General features: G+C 36.8%; 1 protein-coding gene across 1 annotated transcript; it reads right to left on the bottom strand.

Annotated features, from left to right (window-relative positions):
* Nucleotides 1–122: 122 nt before the first annotated feature.
* IFI44L (interferon induced protein 44 like) lies at nucleotides 123–21,628 on the bottom strand. The gene is made up of 9 exons (XM_055139193.1): nucleotides 21,517–21,628; nucleotides 20,136–20,626; nucleotides 19,397–19,445; nucleotides 18,130–18,325; nucleotides 10,573–10,725; nucleotides 5,723–5,894; nucleotides 2,466–2,563; nucleotides 2,012–2,186; nucleotides 123–1,849 (listed from the first exon to the last, which is right to left on the bottom strand). Exons 2-9 carry the CDS (start codon nucleotides 20,614–20,616, stop codon nucleotides 1,845–1,847), a joined length of 1,329 nt encoding a protein of 442 aa, XP_054995168.1. The 5' UTR covers nucleotides 20,617–20,626; nucleotides 21,517–21,628; the 3' UTR covers nucleotides 123–1,844.
* Between the last annotated feature and the right edge of the window lie 210 nt (nucleotides 21,629–21,838).

Below are 21,838 nucleotides of genomic sequence, written 5' to 3'. Positions count from 1 at the left end.
GGGTTACAATCACACAATGATCAAACACCCATCCCTCCACCAGTGCACATTCCCCACCACCAATATCCCCCAGATACCCCCCTTTCCCACCTCCCCTGCCTTCATGGCAGACAATATTCCCCATACTCTCTCTCTCTACTTTTGGGCATTGTGACTTGCAACACAGACACTGAGAGGTCATCATGTTTGGTCCGTTATCTACTTTCGGCACACATCTCCCATCCCAACTGTTTCCTCCAGCCATCATTTTCTTAGTGATCCTTTCTCTATTCCATCTGCCTTCTCCCCCCCACTCATGAAGAAGGCTTCTCTAGCTATGGGGCAATCCCTCTGGCCATTGTACCTACTGTCCTTGGGTGTCAGCCAGAGACAGAAAATTCTTTTAAAAAATTAATTTTTTGTAATAATACAAAAGAGCTATATTATTGTTTTATACTTTTAGAGCTCCTAGTCAATACCCACAACCAGTGTACCAGTTATCTATTATCCATGGACCTCTTCCCCAGCCCTGCCCCCTCAGATCACAGCTCTGTTGACTGTATCTCAAGGCTGTTTCAATAGGGATCTACCCCATTTCTTTGTTTCTTTATATTCTATAAATGAGTTAGACTATTTGTTGTTTGTTAATTTCTTTCTGACTCACTTCACTTAACCTGACTTCTTCCAATATCATTCAAGTTTCATCAAACTTCAATATTTTGTCTCTTCTCATAGCTAAGTAGTATTGCATTGTATGTACATATACCTTAATTTCTTCATCTACTGATCTGTTTTTAGGCACTTGGGTTGTTTCTGGATCTTTGCTATTGTAAATAATGCAATAAAGAATGTGGCATATTCTTTCACATTAAATTGTTTTTGTTTTTATTTTTATTTTGGGGTTAGATGCCCAAGAGAGAAAGTGCAGGGATATATGAAAGTCTATTCTTAATATTTTCAAAAGTCTCCAAAGAGGTTGTCAATTTTTTTTCTCTGTGTACATAAGGTTTCAGAATTTGTTGAGAGAAGACTTATTTCTTTTTAATTTGAACTACCAGACAATTTGGGTACTCTCTTTTGGAGATGTGGGAAGAATGACTTGGAATTTAATTTATGAAAAACAAGGATAGGATCTTTACAAAAAGAAACAATACTTTTACAGAATATAGTTGAGTCCATTAAAATATTTATTTTAATTAACCTAAAGTTGATTTTTATTCAGAAATAAGTGAAATATTCTCCCAACCTATTTTTGTTTCTACTTGCCAACATTGAATTCTCTCCCTATCACCTCTTTTATAAAAAGACAAACTTAGAATACAGGTTCTTGCTACTGTGGAGAAGTACAAGGCTAAATAATGGCAAGCATGCTCACTCTCAGTCAGACACTGTGCTAAGTATGGTGAATATTAAAAGAGGAAAACATACAAAATCCTATTTTTATAGAATTTACAACCTATTTACTAAAGTATGCAATTATTTTGTAATAACTCATGTGTGTGATTAGTACTCAAAGAACTTTATATAAAAGGCTAAAGAAGAGTGAGAAAGGCAATGTTTAATTTTTGAGGATGTTTGTAAGTATACTATAAAAACTAAATTGTAAATAGTGCACAAATATGGAGGGGGCTTGGTACTATATCATGACTACTTAGTTGGTCTTGGGTTTAAGGTATAACTATTCCTAAAGGAAACACCAGTTTCATGCCTGTCATTGGAACAGAAGACAACATACAAATGAATAGCGTCACAATAAGACTGTCGGCAGAGAGTAACTCCAATTGAGTTGTGCCAGTCGAGGGTTAGGCCAATTGTCAGAATCAATACAACTGATGTCACATTCAGAGCTGGAACATTCCCATAACTTAAACTGAAAGTTAAACAAAACAGGTGCAAGTGAGGCATTTATCTTTATAGGAATATCAGAACAAGGGTAGACAGAAAAAAGGGAGCCAGCCAGTGACAGATAGCTTTTTTTTTTTTTTTTCAAAAGTACCGGTGCTTTGGAAAGAAAAGAAATGGAACAAATTACCTGGTTCTTCAAGAGGCAAATCCTCTAAGGCAGCATTTGCAGCACGCAACATCTGTTTCAGTGCAGTCAGAATTAGAATATCTTTTAAGGGATACAATTCCAGTTCTGAAGCATAGTTTTGAACCATGAAGATATTATACATCGGGATGTTTAGCATTTTTGAGAAATTCACTATCTGTGGAAGAAATGAATTTTAAAAGCATAAATTTTACACTTTAAATTTAACTGAATTTAAACAAAATATGAGAAAGAAACCAAAAATGTAATGGCTTGAAAAATTCTCTTCAGAATATAAATGTAATTTAAAAGTCAGTAATAAAATTACCAAAACAGGTTATTGACCCATTTACCTGTGTATCTGTAATATAAGCATACTTAAACAAACACATACATACATACACATGCACAGTGTAACATTACTACAATAGTGTCTGGTTACAAATAGTATTTTTACCTGGGGGCTAGAAGTTATGAATTTATTCATGCTTAAAAAGTTGTCTTGAATATCACTGCAATCTTTCAATTTAGTAATCAAGGCTACAAGTGATATACCTAGATCAAATAGATAAATTGGTTACTTTACATCATGAATGTATCAACTGAATATCACTGTATCACTGTCATCCCATTGTTAGTCCGTTTACTCGGGTGGGCACCAGTAACATCTCCATTACACTCAGCCCTGAGATTTTAGCAGTCTCTCCTCACTCGTCCTTCCCAAATTGGAGTCAGGGGAATGATACCCATTGTTACTGTTTTGGGCATACCAAACACTCCACGGGTAGTTTTCCAGGCTCTGCTGTGCAGGCGGGATACTCTTGGTAGCTTGCTGGGCTCTCTGAGAAGTATGTATATATCTTACTGTATTTGGGATATGAATACACCACGGGGAGCTTCCAGGCTTTCCCATGTGGGCAATAGACTCTTGGTAGCTTGTCAGGTTCTCCAAGACGGAGAAAAATTAATGAATGAAAATTATTGCTGAATATTAGAAGTACTTGGTTTAGAAGTTTGGTATGTTTTCATGCTCAGAAATATGCCATAAGAACTAAACTTTTATTTATGTCAGTCTATGATAAAGTTTGTGGTTTCACCATATATTCTTAGGTTTAGAATGACAATTTTCAAGAACTTACAAAATATGGACTAGCTGTATTTATATTATTCCAAAGTAGCTACTATTTTCATTTGGTGTAAATTCTTGACTTGGGCTAATTATAAATATATTTTTCTGAAGGAATTAAATTTTAATGCATTTTTGTTTAGTAATTGAGTAATTCTATTGAGTAAATATTCAGCTACATTAATATTGCATTATTAAACAGTATTCATTTCACACACTTCCTATTATTTAACATTTTGATACTGAGTTGTAGGATATCGTTGGTTTGTCCTTTCCGCCTTGCCACAGGGATCTTAGGTTTATTGAGTTACTCCCACAACAGTGCTCCCATTCCTCTGTTATTTGTAATTTCTTTCTTTGTCCTCTGTTGATTAGTAAATATTGTTTTTCTCTTGTATTTTCATAGTTAATTCAAAGCAAAGTTCTTTTTGCATGGGCACAAGAAGACAGTTAATGCTATATTTTTGTGACATGGGAGTTAATTGACTCCAGATAATATTACCTCTGAGGTATCTGTTATCTCTACTTAAGACAGTTTCCCTTACTTCCTAGCACCCCAAAAGCAGGATCCCGACGAGATGGACCCAGGGCAAGCTGTGATCTTTGTGCTACACATGCATCGTCAATGTGTCGAAGTGCCATAATGCTTAACTATAAATTAAGAGTTTGGTAAAGGACAAATGCTGTCATCATCCAAAAAGCAATAACTAGATTCTGACCCTGCTAGGGTTAGGAATGATTAATCCAGCCTGAGCATTGTAGTCTGGGTCTGTGTTGAGATGTCCCCAGGAGAGCCGCTCTACACGTTCAATGTATCTCTTACTGTGTCCATACAAAATAACTAATATTTAGATGTTAATTAAGATGGTAATTAAATTATTGGACTAAGGAGAGCAGAAACACCCCTAAGTGGTATTTTGCCTATGAGCAAAGGAAAGGCTTTCTTATGTTGATTTTGCTGCTGGATGGGATGTGGTGACTACCCAACAACTAGAGAGTTGTTGGAGAGAAATGAGAGACCAAGGCAGCAAGATGGAGCGCAGAGAGACAAGCAAGGGGGACAGGGGGAGAAGAATGAAGGGGAAGAATTCAGAATCCAGGTGGTGAGAGGGAGAGTGCGGGGATCTCTCCAGCCGCCCTGGAGATTATACACTGAATTTAAGTGATTTTTCTATTGTTGGAAACACAGCAAGAAATATCTTCATATGCACATTCTTGTTTGCTTCCCTGATAGCTTCCTTAAGGGAAGATGTCCACATGAAACAAAAGACTCATATATACAACATATATACATACATACACAACACCTGTACCCAACCTGATGGGCCCCAGAAGGAAGGAAAAAAAATGGAGGGAGTGGGTGAAATAGGAAGAAGCAGATGAGAAATAACAGGGGCAGGGACTTTGGGCACATCAGATGTGTTATTTTTATATATTTTCCTTTTTGTTAGATTTAGGAAAGAAAGGAAGCAAGGAAGATCCAGGAACTTTTAAGGTAATAGACAAAAGCCAAGACTACAATGCGCTTCCTGAGCAACACCTTCCCTGGTTAATATACTCTAAAGTTTGGACGCAGAGTCCCTTGCCTCAGTGCCTGGCTGTCTTCACTGGGGCTCCTCAGAGTGGGAAGGTTGAGTTTCCCTCCCCGCCCCAAGCAGAGGCCCCGTGGCCAAGGACCTCCGGAGCCTAGCCACAGTCATGCTCAAGGCCCCTCTCCACACATTCAGACGAGCCTCATGCATGAAGGAACCAGCAGAGGAACCCAGGTGCATGGGACTCAGGGCCATTATCTCCAAGCCTGCTCAGACTGGGACTGGGCCTCTTCTGTTCAGATCCCCCATTTTCCAGTAGTTAGGCATTCACACCCAGGATGTTGTTAATGAACAAAATGTAACTTTTGCAATTTTTGTTATAGTGCAATTTTTCTCTTACAGAACTAATGCTTACAAATGCTTACATGCCTTAAGTACTGATACCTAACATGATGTTTAGCCTTATGTCTTTGAAAAACTCATTTTTAATCTTAGCACTTCTGGTTTAGGAGAGAAAGTAAAATGGGTGTGGTGCTTTTCTTGCATGTGGCTGACCCTTGTTTGATCCACAGCATCCCATATGGTCCCCTGACCACTGCCAGGGGTAATTCCTGAGTGCAGAGCCAGGAGTAACCCCTGAGTATCACCAGGTGTAACCCAAAGCCTTTCTTAAAATTATGAAACAACATAAAACAATATTATAATTTTTATATGCATAATTTATAGAAATATTAAATTCCTGGTTTTGACTACCATAGTCTAGTCACATAATGTGCAGAGTTGGCTTCCTATTGGGCCATAAAATAAAAACGATAACACATGATGAAAATCTATGGCTATGTTATGTTTTAAAGACTGAAGATGAGGAGGTAGGGCCATTTTTAGTGACGCCTATGGCTGATCCCTAGCAGGCGTAAGCACCAATAAATATACCAGTACCAGACTTCTGGAAATTCAGGAAAGAAAACATAGAACTCCTGTGTTTTCTCTTAGCAAATTCATGTAAGTACAAAGTACTTCAAGGTTTTTAAAAATTATAAATACACTGAGACTCACCATGATTTAATACTTCTTTTTGAATTTGCTTGAGCTTTGCTACCATTTCAGAGGAGAGATTCAAGGTAGACTTGATGTCTAAGACAAAAGCCACACAGTGAATTCTGTCCTTCAGTGATGGAGAGGTTATGAAGGTAGGGTTCTGGGGTGTAATTGATTTTTGAGGATTGAACTGTCAAATAAAAACACAGAAATTTAGAAAGCTTCTGCTCAATACTCCATATTTCATAATTCATGCTCCAAACAGGACCACCACTAACCTTCAATGACAGGTTTTTATCCCTCCCTGCTACTTCTTTCCCAAATTAATAGAATACTTTTCATATTTCCATTCCACTGAGAACATGTCACGTGTCACCATTTTTTTACGTATTTTTTTGAGGGAAACATACCCAACTATGTTCCAGACTTACTACAAGATATAATACCTGGTGGGGACCATATGGAGTTCTGGGGGCCTAATATGGGTCAGTTGCATAAAGACAAAGACGTTACCTGCTGTATTATCTCTTCTCTAATGCTGTTATATACACTGTCACTGTCACTGTCATCCCGTTGCTCATTGATTTGCTCGAGTGGGCACCAGTAACATCTCCGTTTTGAGAGTTCTTACTGTTTTTGGCATATTGAATACACCATGGGTAACTTGCCAGGCTCTGCCGTGTGGGCGAGATAACTCAGTAGCTTGCCAGTCTCTTCGAGAGGGGAGGAGGAATCGAACCTGGGTCAGCCATATGCAAGGCAAATGCCCTACCCACTGTGCTATTGCTTCAGCCTTTATACATACATACAAATATAATAAAAGGTGATGCATTGCTTTGTTAAAAATTACAATTATCAGTAAGTTATAACATCCATAATAAAATGTTTTGAGAGTACAAGAAATAATTTTTGTCAAAGGACTTTTAAATTTTTATTTATTTATTTTGGTTTTGTGGCACACCCAGTGGTGCTCAAGATTTACTGCTCGCTCTGAACTCAGGAATCACACCTGGTGGGGCTAAAGGTACCAAATGGGGTGCTGGAGATTGATCCCAGGTCAGCCGTATATAAGACAAAATCCCTGTCTTATATGTTATCTTTTTTGCCCAAGCAATGATATTAAAAATCTAACTTCAAATCCTTATCTCCAGGAAAAAATATGCCATTAGTATTTGACTCCAAGAATTTTAGATACTTTAGTAAACTAATCACTAGAGATAAAAGAAAAGATATATATGTATATATATACATATATGTTTAAATTATACAAATTTAAATGATAGAGTTTCTTTGAATCTTACCAAAAAATTGAAACAGAAAAAAATGAAATTCAAGCTAAGGTCTCATCACAAGAGAATTAATAAGATAGGTAACAAAACATAATAAAAAGTCAAATTGTTTTATAACTCTGTCTCAATGAGTGGATTGATATGAACAAGAAAGGTGTAAGTAGTCATGGCAAAAGGCTCACAACTCCTAAACCCTGCATGTAGCCACACCATTTTAGGTAGATAAGCTGACAGCTCTGAGGCCTTTTCAGAACAGGAAACAGGCAGACTGCCTTCCCTTTCAGCTAGGTTTGGCAACATTCACACCAGAACTCCACTATAGCAAGGGGCCCAGCTCCACAACTAATGCTCCTCCAAATTCCACTACCTCCAGCACAGTAGGAGCACAGCAAACCTGATGGGAGAAGACCTGTAAAGCCCATGCCCTCAATGAGCAAAACAAGAACACAGACGGCTCAAAGAGCTCCAAAAATCCTCAATGATTTTAGCTACACTGTCGTGAGAGTGTTTAATGAGAGTAAAGAAACAAGAGCACAGACAGCAAAGTCAGCAGTGCAGAAGAAAGAATGAGTGTGGAAATGAGACTACAAGAAGAAAGGAAGAGGACGGTAGATGATACAGAAAAACTAATAGATTGGCCAGAGAGATAGTACAGGGGGTAGGGCATTTGCCTTGCACACAGCAAACCCAGGTTACATCCATGGCAGACCATGTGCACCAACAGGCCTCATTCTTGGGCAAGGTGATGGGAGTAACCCTTGAGCATTGCTGGGTGTGGCTCTCCCCCTGCAAAAAAAAAAAAAAATACCTAATAGAAGTTCTGAACAGCACACTAACAGGAGCTGAGCTGAAGATCAAGTTGCTCCAGGATGAAATGGAGGAAACCGATAGCAAACAATAGAAGATGGAAAACGGTCTGGAGAACTATGGGATGAGTTCAAAAAGAAACATATGAGAATTAGTGCAGTTCCTGGAGAACAGGAAGACAAATGTGATGAACAAATAGTAGTTAAAGAAATCATTGATAGAAATTCCCAGAGTTGGAATGATGAATGCCCAAATTAGAAACAAAATATATGAGAAGTAGTATTCAGCAGGAAACATGCCACTTAAGGGGGCTGGCAGATAGGATGGGGGGGTGGGGATTGTCAATGACTTGGTAGTTCAACCATGAGAAAAAGGTAGAGAGGTGGTGATGAAATCAGGTAAAGTGTTATGTATGAAGTCCTATCAGCAACACTACTGCAAACCACAGTGAAATAACTTTTTTAAAAAGCCTCTCACAGACTCAGACTTATAGGAGGATGGCAAATGGTGGGGAATCTTGTAGGGGTGGTAAGGATTGGTGGAAGGAAGTCAACTCTGGTGAAGGGATGGGCATTGGAACATTGTGTTCCTGAAGCCTAGTCCATGAGTAACTTTGTAACTTCACAATGATTATTTTTTTAATTTTAGATACAATTTAAAAAATTTAAATTTAACTAAAATAGAATTTTCCAGGGCTGGAGCGATAGCTCAGTGGTAGGGCGTTCACCTTTCACGCAGCTGACCCGTGTTCAATTTCTCCGCCCCTCTCGAAGAGCCTGGCAAACTACCGAGAGTATGGAGCCCACACGGCAGAGCCTGGCAAGCTACCCATGGTGTATTGGATATGCCAAACACAGTAACAATAAGTCTCACAATGAGAGATGTTATTGGTGCCTGCTCAAACAAATCGATGAGCAACGGGATGACAGTGGCTGACAGTGGCTGACAGAATTTTCCAAGTTGAGGATTACAAGTACTGAGTCCTGAAAAGATCCAGCAAAAATGGACTCAAGTAGGAAAAATTCAAGACACCTAATACTCAAAACGACAAAAGCCAAAGATAGAGACAAAATATTGAAAGCAGCAAAATCAGAAAGAGAACTTACATACAAAGGAAAGAACATCTGATGAAAGATGTTCATCAGATCTATCAACTGAAATTCTGTGAGCTAGAAGAGTATGAAGTGATATAGGACAAAAATTTAGTGAAATAAACACCTTATCAAGAATACTCCTACCCAGTTAGGTTTGAAGGGGTGATAGAGAGCTTCATGGACAGGCAACAGCTTAAGGAATTAGTAGCCTTGAAACCAGTTTTGCAAGAAGCATTAAAAAAGCTTCTTTATTGGGCAGGGTAAACTTTTCAACACAGGATATTAAGGACAGCACTCACTAATAGTACATATGGTTGTTCTTTACTAGATTAAGGAAGCTATACATACTCCTAGCTTGAGAAGGGATTTTAAAAACATTTATAATAATAATTTAACATCTTATTTATAATGGTCAAAATTATTTAGCAATCAATAATCGCAAATTGACTTTTATTGATTTATTTTCTGATAATTCCATTTGCCATTCCTTTAAGTAAGAAATAAATTTATTATAGGCCTGCCTAAAGGAATATAGTATGGGAGAAATCCTAAGGACGTCAGTGCAGAAAGAGAGCCACTGGTGTTGGGACTTGTGTTGGAAATTCTATGCCTGAAACAACTCTATTATGAACAACTTTATTAATCATAGTAACAATACAAATATTAAAAATAGAGACTATATTCAATACCTAAGGAAAAGGAGAGGTGATGCTGAAATATGGTAAAGTGTTATGCATAAAATCCTATCTGCAACAGTACTGCAAACCACAATGCAATAACTTTTTTAAAAAGATATTGATAATAGTTATTTTAAAATAATGTAGATAGCATCATCTTCTTTCATTTTCTTAGTTGTCATATGACTTGATAATTGCCATGATCTGTGCTTTCTACATAAAAAAAGACTTACAGAGACAAGTATGCAACTTGCTTAAATACACACTTATTTAATTGGAAAATCAGCTTTTTAGCACAAGGTATTTAAGTAGTCATTGAGTTGTAAAGCCTACATACTTACAGTAGAGCACAGTGCTTCAACAAGTAAGGTTAATTGCTCCAGTCTTTTGTGTTACGGTCCAAAGAGTGCATGAGATTAAGCTACTGTATACCAGTGTAAAAATAGATATAGATAAATTTCCCCTTGGACTGGAGTGATAGCACAGCGGGTAGGGCGTTCACCTTGCACATGGCCAACCCAGGTTCAATTCCTCCGTCCCTCTCAGAGAACCCGACAAGCTACCAAGAGTATCTCGCCCACATGGCAGAACCTGGCAAGCTACCTGTGACATATTCGATATGTCAAAAACAGTAACAAGTCTCACAATGGAGGCATTACTGGTGCCCACTCGAGCAAATCGATGAACAACGGGACGACAATGCTACAGTGCTACAGATTTCCCCTTGTTTCACCTTTATCCATTTTGTTTCTAAGAAACAAAGACTTACATTTCTAAGAAACAAAATGGATAAAATCATTCTCTTTATACATAGTTTTCAATGGTATAGAAAAAAAAGATACACTCCTTCAGTTATAAGAATACGTATTCATTTAAAATAATGTAGCATTGATAGATGTTTAAACCACATGATAGAAACTTAAACTTCATAATGATATGAGTTCAACTAAAAGCATTAGTGGAAATAATTATAAATGTTTTGAACTTTGGAGAATTCTTACCTGATATCTATCTGGCATACTTCCTTTTAAGATGTGGGGTATATCATCCACACACAATCCTGCTCCCTCTGTATCATCAAGGCCCATAGTGTCACACAACACAAATGGCAGAGATTTACCATATTTTCCATCTCCAATGGAATATTTTCTATACTATAAGGCAAACCATATTAATTAAAACTTTATTTTTAATTAACATTTAAGGCATAACTGCAGAAATAATAGAGCCTGGCTAATATACTAACATTGCTGTCCTTAAACATTTAGAATAGCTTTAGACTGATAAAAATCATTCAAGATGCTCAGGAAGCAAAAATTACCTTCATTTTTTAAAAAGATGCACTTCAACTTTGATGACAAACATAAGCTTTTCCAATAAAGGGTGGATAACAATCACATAGGCAAATGGTAACCTGATATTCTACTGGCTATATTTACAAAAGACAAAACATATTAAACTACAAAAGGTGATAAAGAGATAAGAGTGAATGGTATATTGATAGAGGAATAAGTACATCAAGACTGAAGCCATTTCTGGCAATGTTCAGCTGGTAGCCTGGAGTTTTCAGCGGCAATGGCTAAGTGATGCAAAACTACAAGGACCCAGTGGTCTGGAAACCACCGTTGTCCCTGTGATTTCAGAGGTCACTTGAGCCACATCCAGTGATGCTTAAGAACAAATGTGGCTATATCAAAGATGCTGTGGGGAACAGTCTGTGAGGGGTAGTGAACTCAGGGCCTCACAAGCCGCAGACCACCAAGTATATGCTTAAGCAAAACTGGCATTTTATTTAATTTTACTACAAGCTCAGTCTCTAATAGTGTATAGTTCCATTGCAATACATCTGATTCCATGATCTACATCTACTCTAAAAGGTATGGAAGGAGGAAGAGATAGTTCAACAGGTAGGTCACTGGCCTTGCAAATAGACAACTTGGGTTCAACTCTATGCACTACATAGGGTCCCCCAAGCCCTACTAGGAATGATCCCTGAGTACAGAGCCATTGGTAAGCCTTGAGTACCACTGACTATGCACCAGCTGCGCCCCCCTCAAAAAGAAGAAAGAAAAAAGAAAAGGTATGCATCTGGGGGTGTTAGCATAAAGGTGAAGTAGGACTCTGAAATGATGCGTACTGCTGAGTATATCTACCACATTGAATGCTTTTAATGTGCTTATTATCTATATTGCTATTTGATATTCCTGAACAAAAGATTGGAAATTATTTATATTTAACTCTGTATTCAACACAATTCTTAAGAAAAAGTAATATTTCAATCAATGATCAATGAATCGAGTTATTGCTGCAATATCTTGCTATAGCTTCTACTAGACTTAAAAATAAAGCCAGTTATATAAAAAAAATTGCTAACCATAAGAAATAATGAGACTCTTGAAAGTTCTAGAATATACTTTCAGTTATTGAATATGACACAAAACTCAAATGTTTAAGTCTTATGTTATATATTGCACTAATTATGCACAACATAATCATCAGAAATCAATATTAAGTTGGAAAATTCAGAAACAAAAAATTCCTATTCATTCTATTTTAAAATTAAGTTTGGTAAAATTGGTTAAAATTAAAATTAAAATTCATGTATGTAACCTTATAAAAATCAACATTTGTATCTGATGTGATTTTCAAAAATCTGATCTTCATCTATTACCATACAATTTAGTTCTCTAGTTATTACCCAGGAAACTCCCAATTCTCTTCTGGTAGCCACTATTTTATTTTTAAATTCTTATATGTTCTTGTTGTTGTTAACTTCTTTGTCTATCATATATGAGTGAAAGTTAATATTGCTTTATTGACTAACTTGAAGTGAAGTGGCATTATTGATTCCTTTTTGTTTTTTTTTTTTACTTAGAATATTTTTTTGCTATTTGAGCTATTTTGTATTTCCAGGTAACTTTTATGAATTTTTAAATCAAATTTTTTGGAATATGCCATGAGTTTTGATGTGAATTGTACTTATTCTAAAAATTTTAAGTGCAAAAGCACTTTAAATTATCAATTTATTTAAGTTATCATTCAAACTACAAATTATTTAAATTATCATTCAAACTACAACCTGACTTTGTATGTTGAGTGTATTACTCTTTCCATAGTGTTTTTCTTTTCCATAGTGTTACACTTTTCAGTGGAGAGATGTTTCAATTCTTTGGTTAAATCTATTACTTTAGGGACGGTTACCAGCCCCCCACACCTTGGCCTCCTAAACCCTCCACTCTCCTCCCCAGGTGTGTGAGCCCCCAGTCTGCTGTGCTATTGCTCCAGTCCAGGATTAACAATATAGTTAGTAAAATTTCCCACATTTTCCATGCAACTCTCCATTCTTATCTCAAACTTTTACTAAGGTGCAATGCTATGGCTTCAGGGAGTATCAGGCTGACATTTGAGATTAATCTATTATAACTCTTTGCTATGTAAGCTATAGAAATTTTAGTTACCAAAAGTCTTAGAGATCAAATAAAACACCAGTAGGATATGTTTTGTAACCAATTTTATAACTCTAGAAACTCATGTTTTAAATTAAACCATTACACTTTGAACCTGTTTTTAGGTACCACAATTATTTAAACTCAAGATTTTCTAGACCAAATAATTCTAACAACCCAAACAGATACAAATACAGTGTATATTATTGTAGATTAAAAGGAAGAGAAGAGGTTCAAATCTTACTTTATGTTATGATGGAAACATCACTCCTCAAATTCTCCTTATTTAATTGAGAGATAAAATTAAGAAGTCTTTGGAAGTAGAAGATTTTATATAAATATTACACTAGAATTGTTTAAAAATTGGAATAACAACTTTAAAAATATTAGCATATATTTCCTCTAAAGCACATTGTGAAAATAACTTTATAAGAGTATTGGGGCTGGAGCGATAGTACAGTGGGTAGGGCGTTTGCCTTGCACAGGGCTGACCCGGGTTAGACTCCCAGCATCCCATATGGTCCCCTACGCACCACCGGCGGGTAATTCCTGAGTGAGCCGGGAATAACCCCTTTTACACACATTGCTAGGTGTGACCCAAAAAAAAGCAAAAAAAAAAAAAGGTATTGATATATTTAATCTTTCAAAATTCACCCACTAAAATAAATTGGTATGGTTTTTTAATAAATGATCATTTATTAGGGCTTGCGCTCCGCCGAGATTCGACCCGGGTGGCCATGCTTTTGCGTGGCCGCTTTGCTGCTGAACTACCAAGATCCAGAAGCCAGCTACACTATTTCTGGTCCCAGCAAGTGCTTGCAGCCATGTCTCCAGACTGTGAACTAAGCCTTTGCCCCGTGCTGCCCCAGGACAAGAACAACACTCAACAAGGAAACAATGGCTCTGAAGAAAGAAATGGAGGAGACAGGGCTAATAGATCTATAGGGTATACACACCAAAAAGAAAGAATACACATTCTTTTCCAGCGCACACGGAACATTTTCCAAAATAGACCATGTCCTGGGTCACAAATTATACCTTAATAGAATTGGGAAGATAGAAAATGTATCAACTATCTTTTCAGACCATGATGCACTGAAGATGGAAGTTAATCACACACAGACACGGAAAACCAAATCAAACACTTGGAAATTAAACAACTCACTATTGAACAATGACTGGGTTATGAAGGAAATCAAGGAAGAAATCAAAAAATACCTCGAAACAAATGAGAATGAAGACCCAAGTTACCAGAACCTATGGGACGTAGCTAAAGCTGTGTTAAGGGGAAAATTTATAGCTCTGCAAGCTTTCCTCAGGAAGGAAGAAAGGGCCTATATAGATAGCTTGACTTCGCAGCTCAAGATCTTAGAAGAGGACCAGCAAAAGGAACCCAAACCAAATCGAAGGAAAGAAATAATAAAACTTAGAGCAGAAATTAACGACATGGAAACCCAGAAAACAATCTGAAAGATCAATGAAACAAAGAGCTGGTTCTTCGAGAAAATAAATAAGATTGATAAACCGCTAGCAAGACTCACAAAGAAAGAGAGAAAGAACCCTAATAAACCAAATCAGAAATGAAAAGGGGGACATCACAACAGAAACCAAGGAGATTCAAAAGAACATCAGAGACTACTTTGAAAGTCTGTATGCCACAAAACAAGAGAACCTAAAAGAAATGGATGAATTCCTTGATTCCTACAATCTCCCTAGAATGAACCAAGAAGACTTGAAATACTTGAATAGGCCAATAATATCAAGGAAATCGAAACTGTAATCAAAAGTCTCCCCAAAAACAAAAGCCCAGGTCTAGATGGATTCATTTGCGAATTCTTCCAAACATTTAAAGAAGACTTGTTGCCAGTTCTCCTCAAGCTTTTCCAGGAAATTTAAAAGACAGGAACCCTCCCGAACAGCTTCTATGAGGCACATATCTCCCTAATATCAAAAGCAAACAAAGACACCACTAACAAAGAAAACTATAGACCAATATCCCTGATGAACACCAATGCGAAGATCCTCAACAAAATACTAGCAAAGAGAATCCAATAACTCATCAAAAAGATCATACACCATGACCAAGTGGTATTCATCCCGGGGATACCAGGATGGTTTAACATTCAAAAATCAATCAACATAATCCATCATATCAACAAAAATAAATATAAAAACCATATGATCATATCAATAGATGCAGAGAAAGCATTTGACAAGATCCAACATCCGTTCATGATAAAAAGTCTCACCAAAATGGGTTTTGGAGGAACTTTCCTCAAGATAGTCAAAGCCATCTACCACAAACCTATGGCAAGCATTATCATCAATGGGGAAAAATTAAGGGCCTTTCCTCTAATATCGGAGACAAGACAAAGATGCCCACTCTCACCACTTCTCTTTAATATAGTACTGGAAGTACTAGAAATAGCCATTAGGCAAGAAAAAGATATTAAGGGGATTCAGATAGGAAAGGAAGAAATCAAGCTCTCACTATTCGCAGACGATATGATACTATATCTAGAGAAACCTAAAAGCTCTAGTAAGAAACTCTAAGAAACAATTGACCTGTACAGTAAAGTTGAAGGCTATAAAATCAATACCCCAAAATCTATGGCCTTCCGATATGCAAACAATGAGACAGAGGAAAGGGGCATGAAAAGAGCAATCCTGTTCACAATCGTGCCCCAGAAAATCAAATACCTTGGAACCAGCGTAAATAGAGAAGTAAAGGACCTCTACAAAGAAAACTATAAAAAGCTACTCCATGAAATAAAAGAGGTCATGAGGAAATGGAAACATATCCCCTGCTCATGGATAGGGAGAATCAACATTGTCAAAATGGCAATACTCCCCAAAGCACTATACAGATTTAACGCGATCCCTATAAGGATACCCATGACATTCTTCAAAGAAATGGATCAAGCAATCCTCAAATTCATATGGAACAATAAACGCCCACAGATAGCTAAAACAATTCTTGGGAAAAAGACAATGTGAATCATCACCCTCCCCAACCTTAAACTTTACTACAAAGCGGTAACTATTAAAACAGCATGGTACTGGAACAAAGGCAGAGCCGCAGACCAATGGAACAGAGTGGAATATCCCTACACACAACCCCAAATGTATGATCACCCAATATTTGATAAGGGGGTAAGAAATGCGAAGTGGAACAGGGAAAGCCTCTTCAACAAATGGTGCTGGAATAATTGGACAACCACATGCAAAAGAATGGGCTTAGACCTCGATCTGACACCATGCACAAAAATCAGATCAAGATGGATTAAAGACCTCAACATCAGACCACAAACCATAAGGTACATTGAAGACAAGGTCGGCAAAACCCTTCACGATATTGAAGCTAAGGATATCTTCAAAGATGACACGGAACTAAGCAATCAAGTAGAAACAGAGATAAACAAATGGGACTATATTAAACTAAAAAGCTTCTGCACTGCAAAAGACACAGTGACCAGAATACGAAGGCAATCTACAGAATGGGAAAGGATATTCACCCAATACCCATCTGATAAAGGGTTGATATCAAGGGTATATAAAGCACTGGTTGAACTCTACAAGAAGAAAACATCCAACCCCATCAAAAAATGGGGCGAAGAAATGAACAGAAACTTTCCCAAGGAAGAGATACGAATGGCCAAAAGACACATGAAAAAGTGCTCTGCATCACTAATCATCAGGGATATGCAAATCAAAACAACCATGAGATACCACCTCACACCACAGAGACTGGCAGACATCCAAAAGAACAAAAGCAACTGCTGTTGGAGAGGATGTGGGGAGAAAGGGACCCTTCTACATTGCTGGTGGGAATGCCGACTGGTCCAGCCCCTTTGGAAAACAATATGGACGCTTCTCAAAAAATTAGAAATTGAGCTTCCATTTAATCCAGCAATACCACTTCTGGGAATATATCCTAGAGAAACAAAAAAGTATAGTTGAAATGACATCTGCACTTATATATTCATCACCGCACTGTTTCCAATAGCCAGAATCTGGAAAAAACCCGAGTGCCCGAGAACAGATGACTGGTTAAAGAAACTCTGATACATCTATACAATGGAATACTATGCAGCTGTTAGAAAGGATGAAGTCCTTTATATACTTTGCATATAAGTGGATCAATATGGAATGTATCATGCTAAGTGAAATGAGCCAGAAAGAGAGGGACAGACATAGAAAGATTGCACTCATCTGCGGAATATAGAACAACAGAGTAGGAGACTAATACTCAAGAATAGTAGAATATAATACCAGGAGGTTGGCTCCATAGCTTGGAAGCTGGCCTCACAGGTTGGGGGAAAGTCATCCCAGATAGAGAAGGGAACACCAAGTAATTTGTGACTGGAGATCTTGCGCGGGAAGGGAGATGAGTGCTGAAAGTAGACTAGAGACTGAACAAGATGACCACTCAATACCCCTATTGCAAACCACAAAACCCAAAAGGAAAGATAGATATCAAATTGGAATGCCTCACCACAGATGCGGGGTGGCGTGGGGGAGATGGGATTGGGGGGTTGGGAGGGATACTCGGTTCATTGGTGGTGGAGAATGGACACTGGTGGAGGAATGGGCTCTCAAACATTGCATGAGGGAAAAACAAGCATGAAAATGTGTGAATCTGTAACTGTACCTCACTGTGACTCACTAATTAAAAATAAATAAATATTTTTAAAAATGATCATTTATTACATTATTGTCTTATAAATGAAAATCTATGTATTATAAAAGTCTCATTACTTAATAAGAAAAATCAGTTTATGCAAAATCAAATGGGATATAAGTGAAACATAACTAAATAAGACAGAAAATATTTCCACAAAAGACTTATATATGTATTTTGTTTATAACAAGTACCAAAACTATTTTAACTACTTCATGCATCTACTTTCAAAACTGAAAGTATTTCTGTATAATATAATCCAACAGAGTCAATGATGACTCAACTTTTACTCCCACTTAACACTTTATTTGGCATTTAATTATTTGTCTGTTAGGACAATGGTCGTGTTCTGAAAGAAAATAGCAAAGAAATGGACAAACTTAATAATAGCAACCTATTAAACATCCTCAGGATATTCTGAAACAACTTACTTGTTCAGTAATACTGCAGAAATCAGATCCCACTGGAGCCTGACGAGTCACATGGCCTTGGAATATAGACTTCACTGAATTGCAAAAGCTGGATTTTCCAGACCCAATGGGACCCAACAAAAGAATATGAATTTCTGAAAATAACTCTCTATAGACCTTGAAGTTTCTGAGATCTTCTAGGAGACTATGCCTGTGCCTATTAGTAGAGGAAAATTTAATACAATAGTCATATGTCTATTTAAAAACAGAGTAATGTCCAGAGGCTTTTTCTCTTTTAAAAATATATTTTAAGGGGGCTGGAGCGGTAGCACAGCAGGTAGGGCGTTTGCCTTGCACGTGGCCAACCCAGGTTTAAATCCCAGCATCTCATATGGTCCCCTGAGCACTGCCAGGAGTAATTCCTGAGTGCAAAGCCAGGAGTAACCCCTGTGCATCACTAGCTGTGACCCAAAAAAGAAAATATATATTTTTAATTATTTATTTTGAGATATAGATAATATGATTTTTATAGTGTAAGTTTTTGTAGTGTATTTTGTGTCTGAATTTTATTTATTTCTGACTAAATTAAAATAGCCATAAATCAAATTATTGTTAAATTATTAACCTCAAATGAGATAAATATGAGATTTATCAACAGAACTAAAGATTAATTTTCCAGTAATAATATTATTTTTAAAAATTATTTACTTGGGGATGGGTTTTGGATACACCTAGAAATGCTTGCCTTGCTTCCTGGCATTTGTCATTCCTAGCAATGTTCAGGGGAACCATAAACCATGTGGTGCCACGCATTGAACTGCGATCAGCAAGTAGGATCAATAAGGCCTCCTACAATATTTCAGTCTCCATTTTTAGCAATAGTATTATATTAAGAATAATATATATGAAACATATGCAATGCCAGTAGTTAGCTATAAATTGCAAAAAATGGGCATTGACTTCAATTCACTAAAATTGACCAGAACTTTATTATTCAGGAAAAATCAAAATTGTCAAAACTGTCATTCAAACTCTATTTGAAAACTTTAAATGTAATGTGAACAAAGTTAAACGTGTAATCAAAATACCAGCAGACATAGTATAAAAGTTTCACTATGTGAAGTGGTTTTGTTTTATTGTTCTAAATTTCTTTTAACCTATGCCAATAACATTATGACTCACGTTTATCCCTCAAAATGGTATTATTTTTCCACATACTTTTCATCATTGGTACCATTTATACAATTTTTGTCAATGAAAAGAAGAATAGTTCAAGAACGTAACTTACTGCTCGGCTCTTGCTAGCTTGCTTAAGTAGCCTTCACCAAATTTAATTCCTGTAGGAAATAAACATAGCACAATATTTTTAATTTGTCTGTTTAAATGTGACAACATCCACCTTTCAAAAAGGGACTTTAATCTGGTTGCGTAACCCAGGCTAAGCCTTTCATTTAAAAGTTAAAGTTAACAGCAAAATGAGAAGAGGCAGGGAAATAATCCTGTTTTCACATTAGCACATCCAGGCAACTCTCAGATAACTGTGTATAGAAATTCAGGGTTCACCCAAAAGGTCATGAGTCAAAATAGACCTGTTCCTCACTTTGTCCCTCTTCCTCATCTTTCGGATCATACATCTCATACTACTTTACTCAAAACTTTTGGAGTAATAGCCTCATTAATTTACATCAGAAATCATTTTGAAGTTTATAAAAAAAATCTGATCGCATTCAGTTTAATTGTTTATATTTCCTTTTCTTTCTCTTTTTTTTTTTTTTTTTGGTTTTTGGGTCACACCCGGCGATGCACAGGGGTTACTCCTGGCTCTTCACTCAGGAATTACTCCTGGCGGTGCTCAGGGGACCATATGGGATGCTGGGATTAGAACCTGGGTCTGCCGCGTGCAAGGCAAACGCCCTACCCGCTGTGCTATTGCTCCAGCCCCTATATTTCCTTTTCTTGTAGAGCAATTTTATACCACCAAACACAAAAGGAAGAATCCAAACATAGTATTACATCATTTAACATACCTTCAACCCGAAAAACTTCACATTCACGATATATGAATTTATCAGAAGAGTAACCTAGTAATTTCTTGGCTAATGAATCATGTAAGATAAATTTATTTTCGTAGGGATTAAAATGGAAAGTGTTATTATCAAAGAAGTCAAATATAAGTATGCTTTTATGACTTCTAATGTGTTTTATATTTAAAAATTCAGTTGACATTGTACTCTTTTTGTCACATATATATGAAAAAAATAAGGAAGAAATGGGTCCTACTGAATTTTCAGATCTTCTTGGATAATTACCAGTCATCAGGACCCCAACAATATAACTATCTATGTGAAACACTGTTAGAGTAGGTCCCTGGCTAGCGCACATAGTAAGAAATTCAGAAATGCCCCATTGATGAACCTTAGACGTATAAAGAAGTGTAAAAGAAACATTTTCAAGAAATTTTTGCAGCCTCTTTTCCACATTCCATGGCAAACTGGTTGTCAGAGCCATTGTTCTGCACCTGATGGAATAAAAATCACAGTTTAAGAAACTAGTATGGCATAGTAGGTTAAAGAACAAATTTTGCTTCTATTTTCAGTATGTTTTTCTCTGCCCCTGTTAAAACACGTTATTGAGATTTTTAAACCAAATTCTATAGAACTGGATGAGAGGTAATAATAAATTTTTCACATTTAGTGAAACACTAAAAATATCTTTATAACTTCGCATTCCAAAAGATTAAAGACCATTAAAGGCAAAGATATTAAAGACAAAGACAATTTGACTGTATTGAAACTAAATTTTTTCTTATAATAAAAGATATAGTGGGGCAAAGAGATAGTAGAATGGGTAAGGAGCTTGTCTTGCATGTGGCTGACCAGGGTTCAATCCCCAGCACCCTATGTAGTCCCCAGAGCCCAGCAAGAGTGATCCCTGAGAACAGAGCCATGACGAAGCCCATAGCATAGTCGGGTGTAGCCCAAAAACAGTTCACACACACACACACACACACACACACACACACACACACACACACACACACACACACAAGTAAAAGGCAGAAAAAACATTTTCACAAGCCTAAAAATAATTTGTACCAAAATAGTTTTTCTCCCTAGAAAAGCAGGGAAGAGAACGTAGAAGAGATTCAAAGAAAATTTCAACATTACCTGCAATGCTCTTGTTTACAAAAAAAAAACCCTAATTATCTAAAGCAAATAACTTTTTAAAACTGACAGAACATTATAGATATTACACTAGAACTTATTCTTTATAGTTCTGTGTTTTAATTTTTTATTAAGAGATATATGATCATTAGCAAAAATTTCACTCTGGAATTTTTTCAAAGAAAAAGGACACAATTGTCTTCACAAAAAGTTAAGGCACATTGGATGGCAGGAATTCACGTACCTGTTTTAATGAGTTGAATCAGGAGTAAATGAAGTACTAATTTTCAACCAGTTGCTTTGGAGACAAGATTCAACCAGGAGTTGCGGCTTCCTGCTTGAGAAATGAAACTGCGGCTTCCTGCTTGAGAAATGAAACTGATACTCAAAGCAGCAAAACAGGATGCTTGCCAAAAGCCAGTAAGCTTCCTTTTCGTTTCAGCACTTGTTTCTTTTTCCTTACAAGAAAGTAAAAAATAAAGAGTGTGTGTCTGTGTCACTGGACAAGGTCTCAGGGTTAAAAGTAGGTAAGGGATATTCTTGATAACCTTTCAGTATCAATGTTG

The sequence above is a fragment of the Sorex araneus genome, chromosome 5 (assembly GCF_027595985.1).
Source record: "Sorex araneus isolate mSorAra2 chromosome 5, mSorAra2.pri, whole genome shotgun sequence".
Lineage (NCBI taxonomy): Eukaryota > Metazoa > Chordata > Mammalia > Eulipotyphla > Soricidae > Sorex > Sorex araneus.
Note: the sequence above shows the minus strand (reverse complement) of the source record. Positions and strands in the feature narration are given on the sequence as shown.

Excerpts from the sequence above, each read along its gene's own strand:
- IFI44L (XM_055139193.1), bottom strand. The coding sequence starts at position 20,616 with ATGGCTCTGACAACCAGTTTGCCATGGAATGTGGAAAAGAGGCTGCAA. Across the intron at positions 10,726-18,129 it reads TCTGCAGTATTACTGAACAA|TATAGAAAATATTCCATTGG; the intron begins GTAAGTTGTTTC and ends TTTGCCTTATAG. Across the intron at positions 5,895-10,572 it reads GTATGCCAGATAGATATCAG|TTCAATCCTCAAAAATCAAT; the intron begins GTAAGAATTCTC and ends TTTATTTGACAG.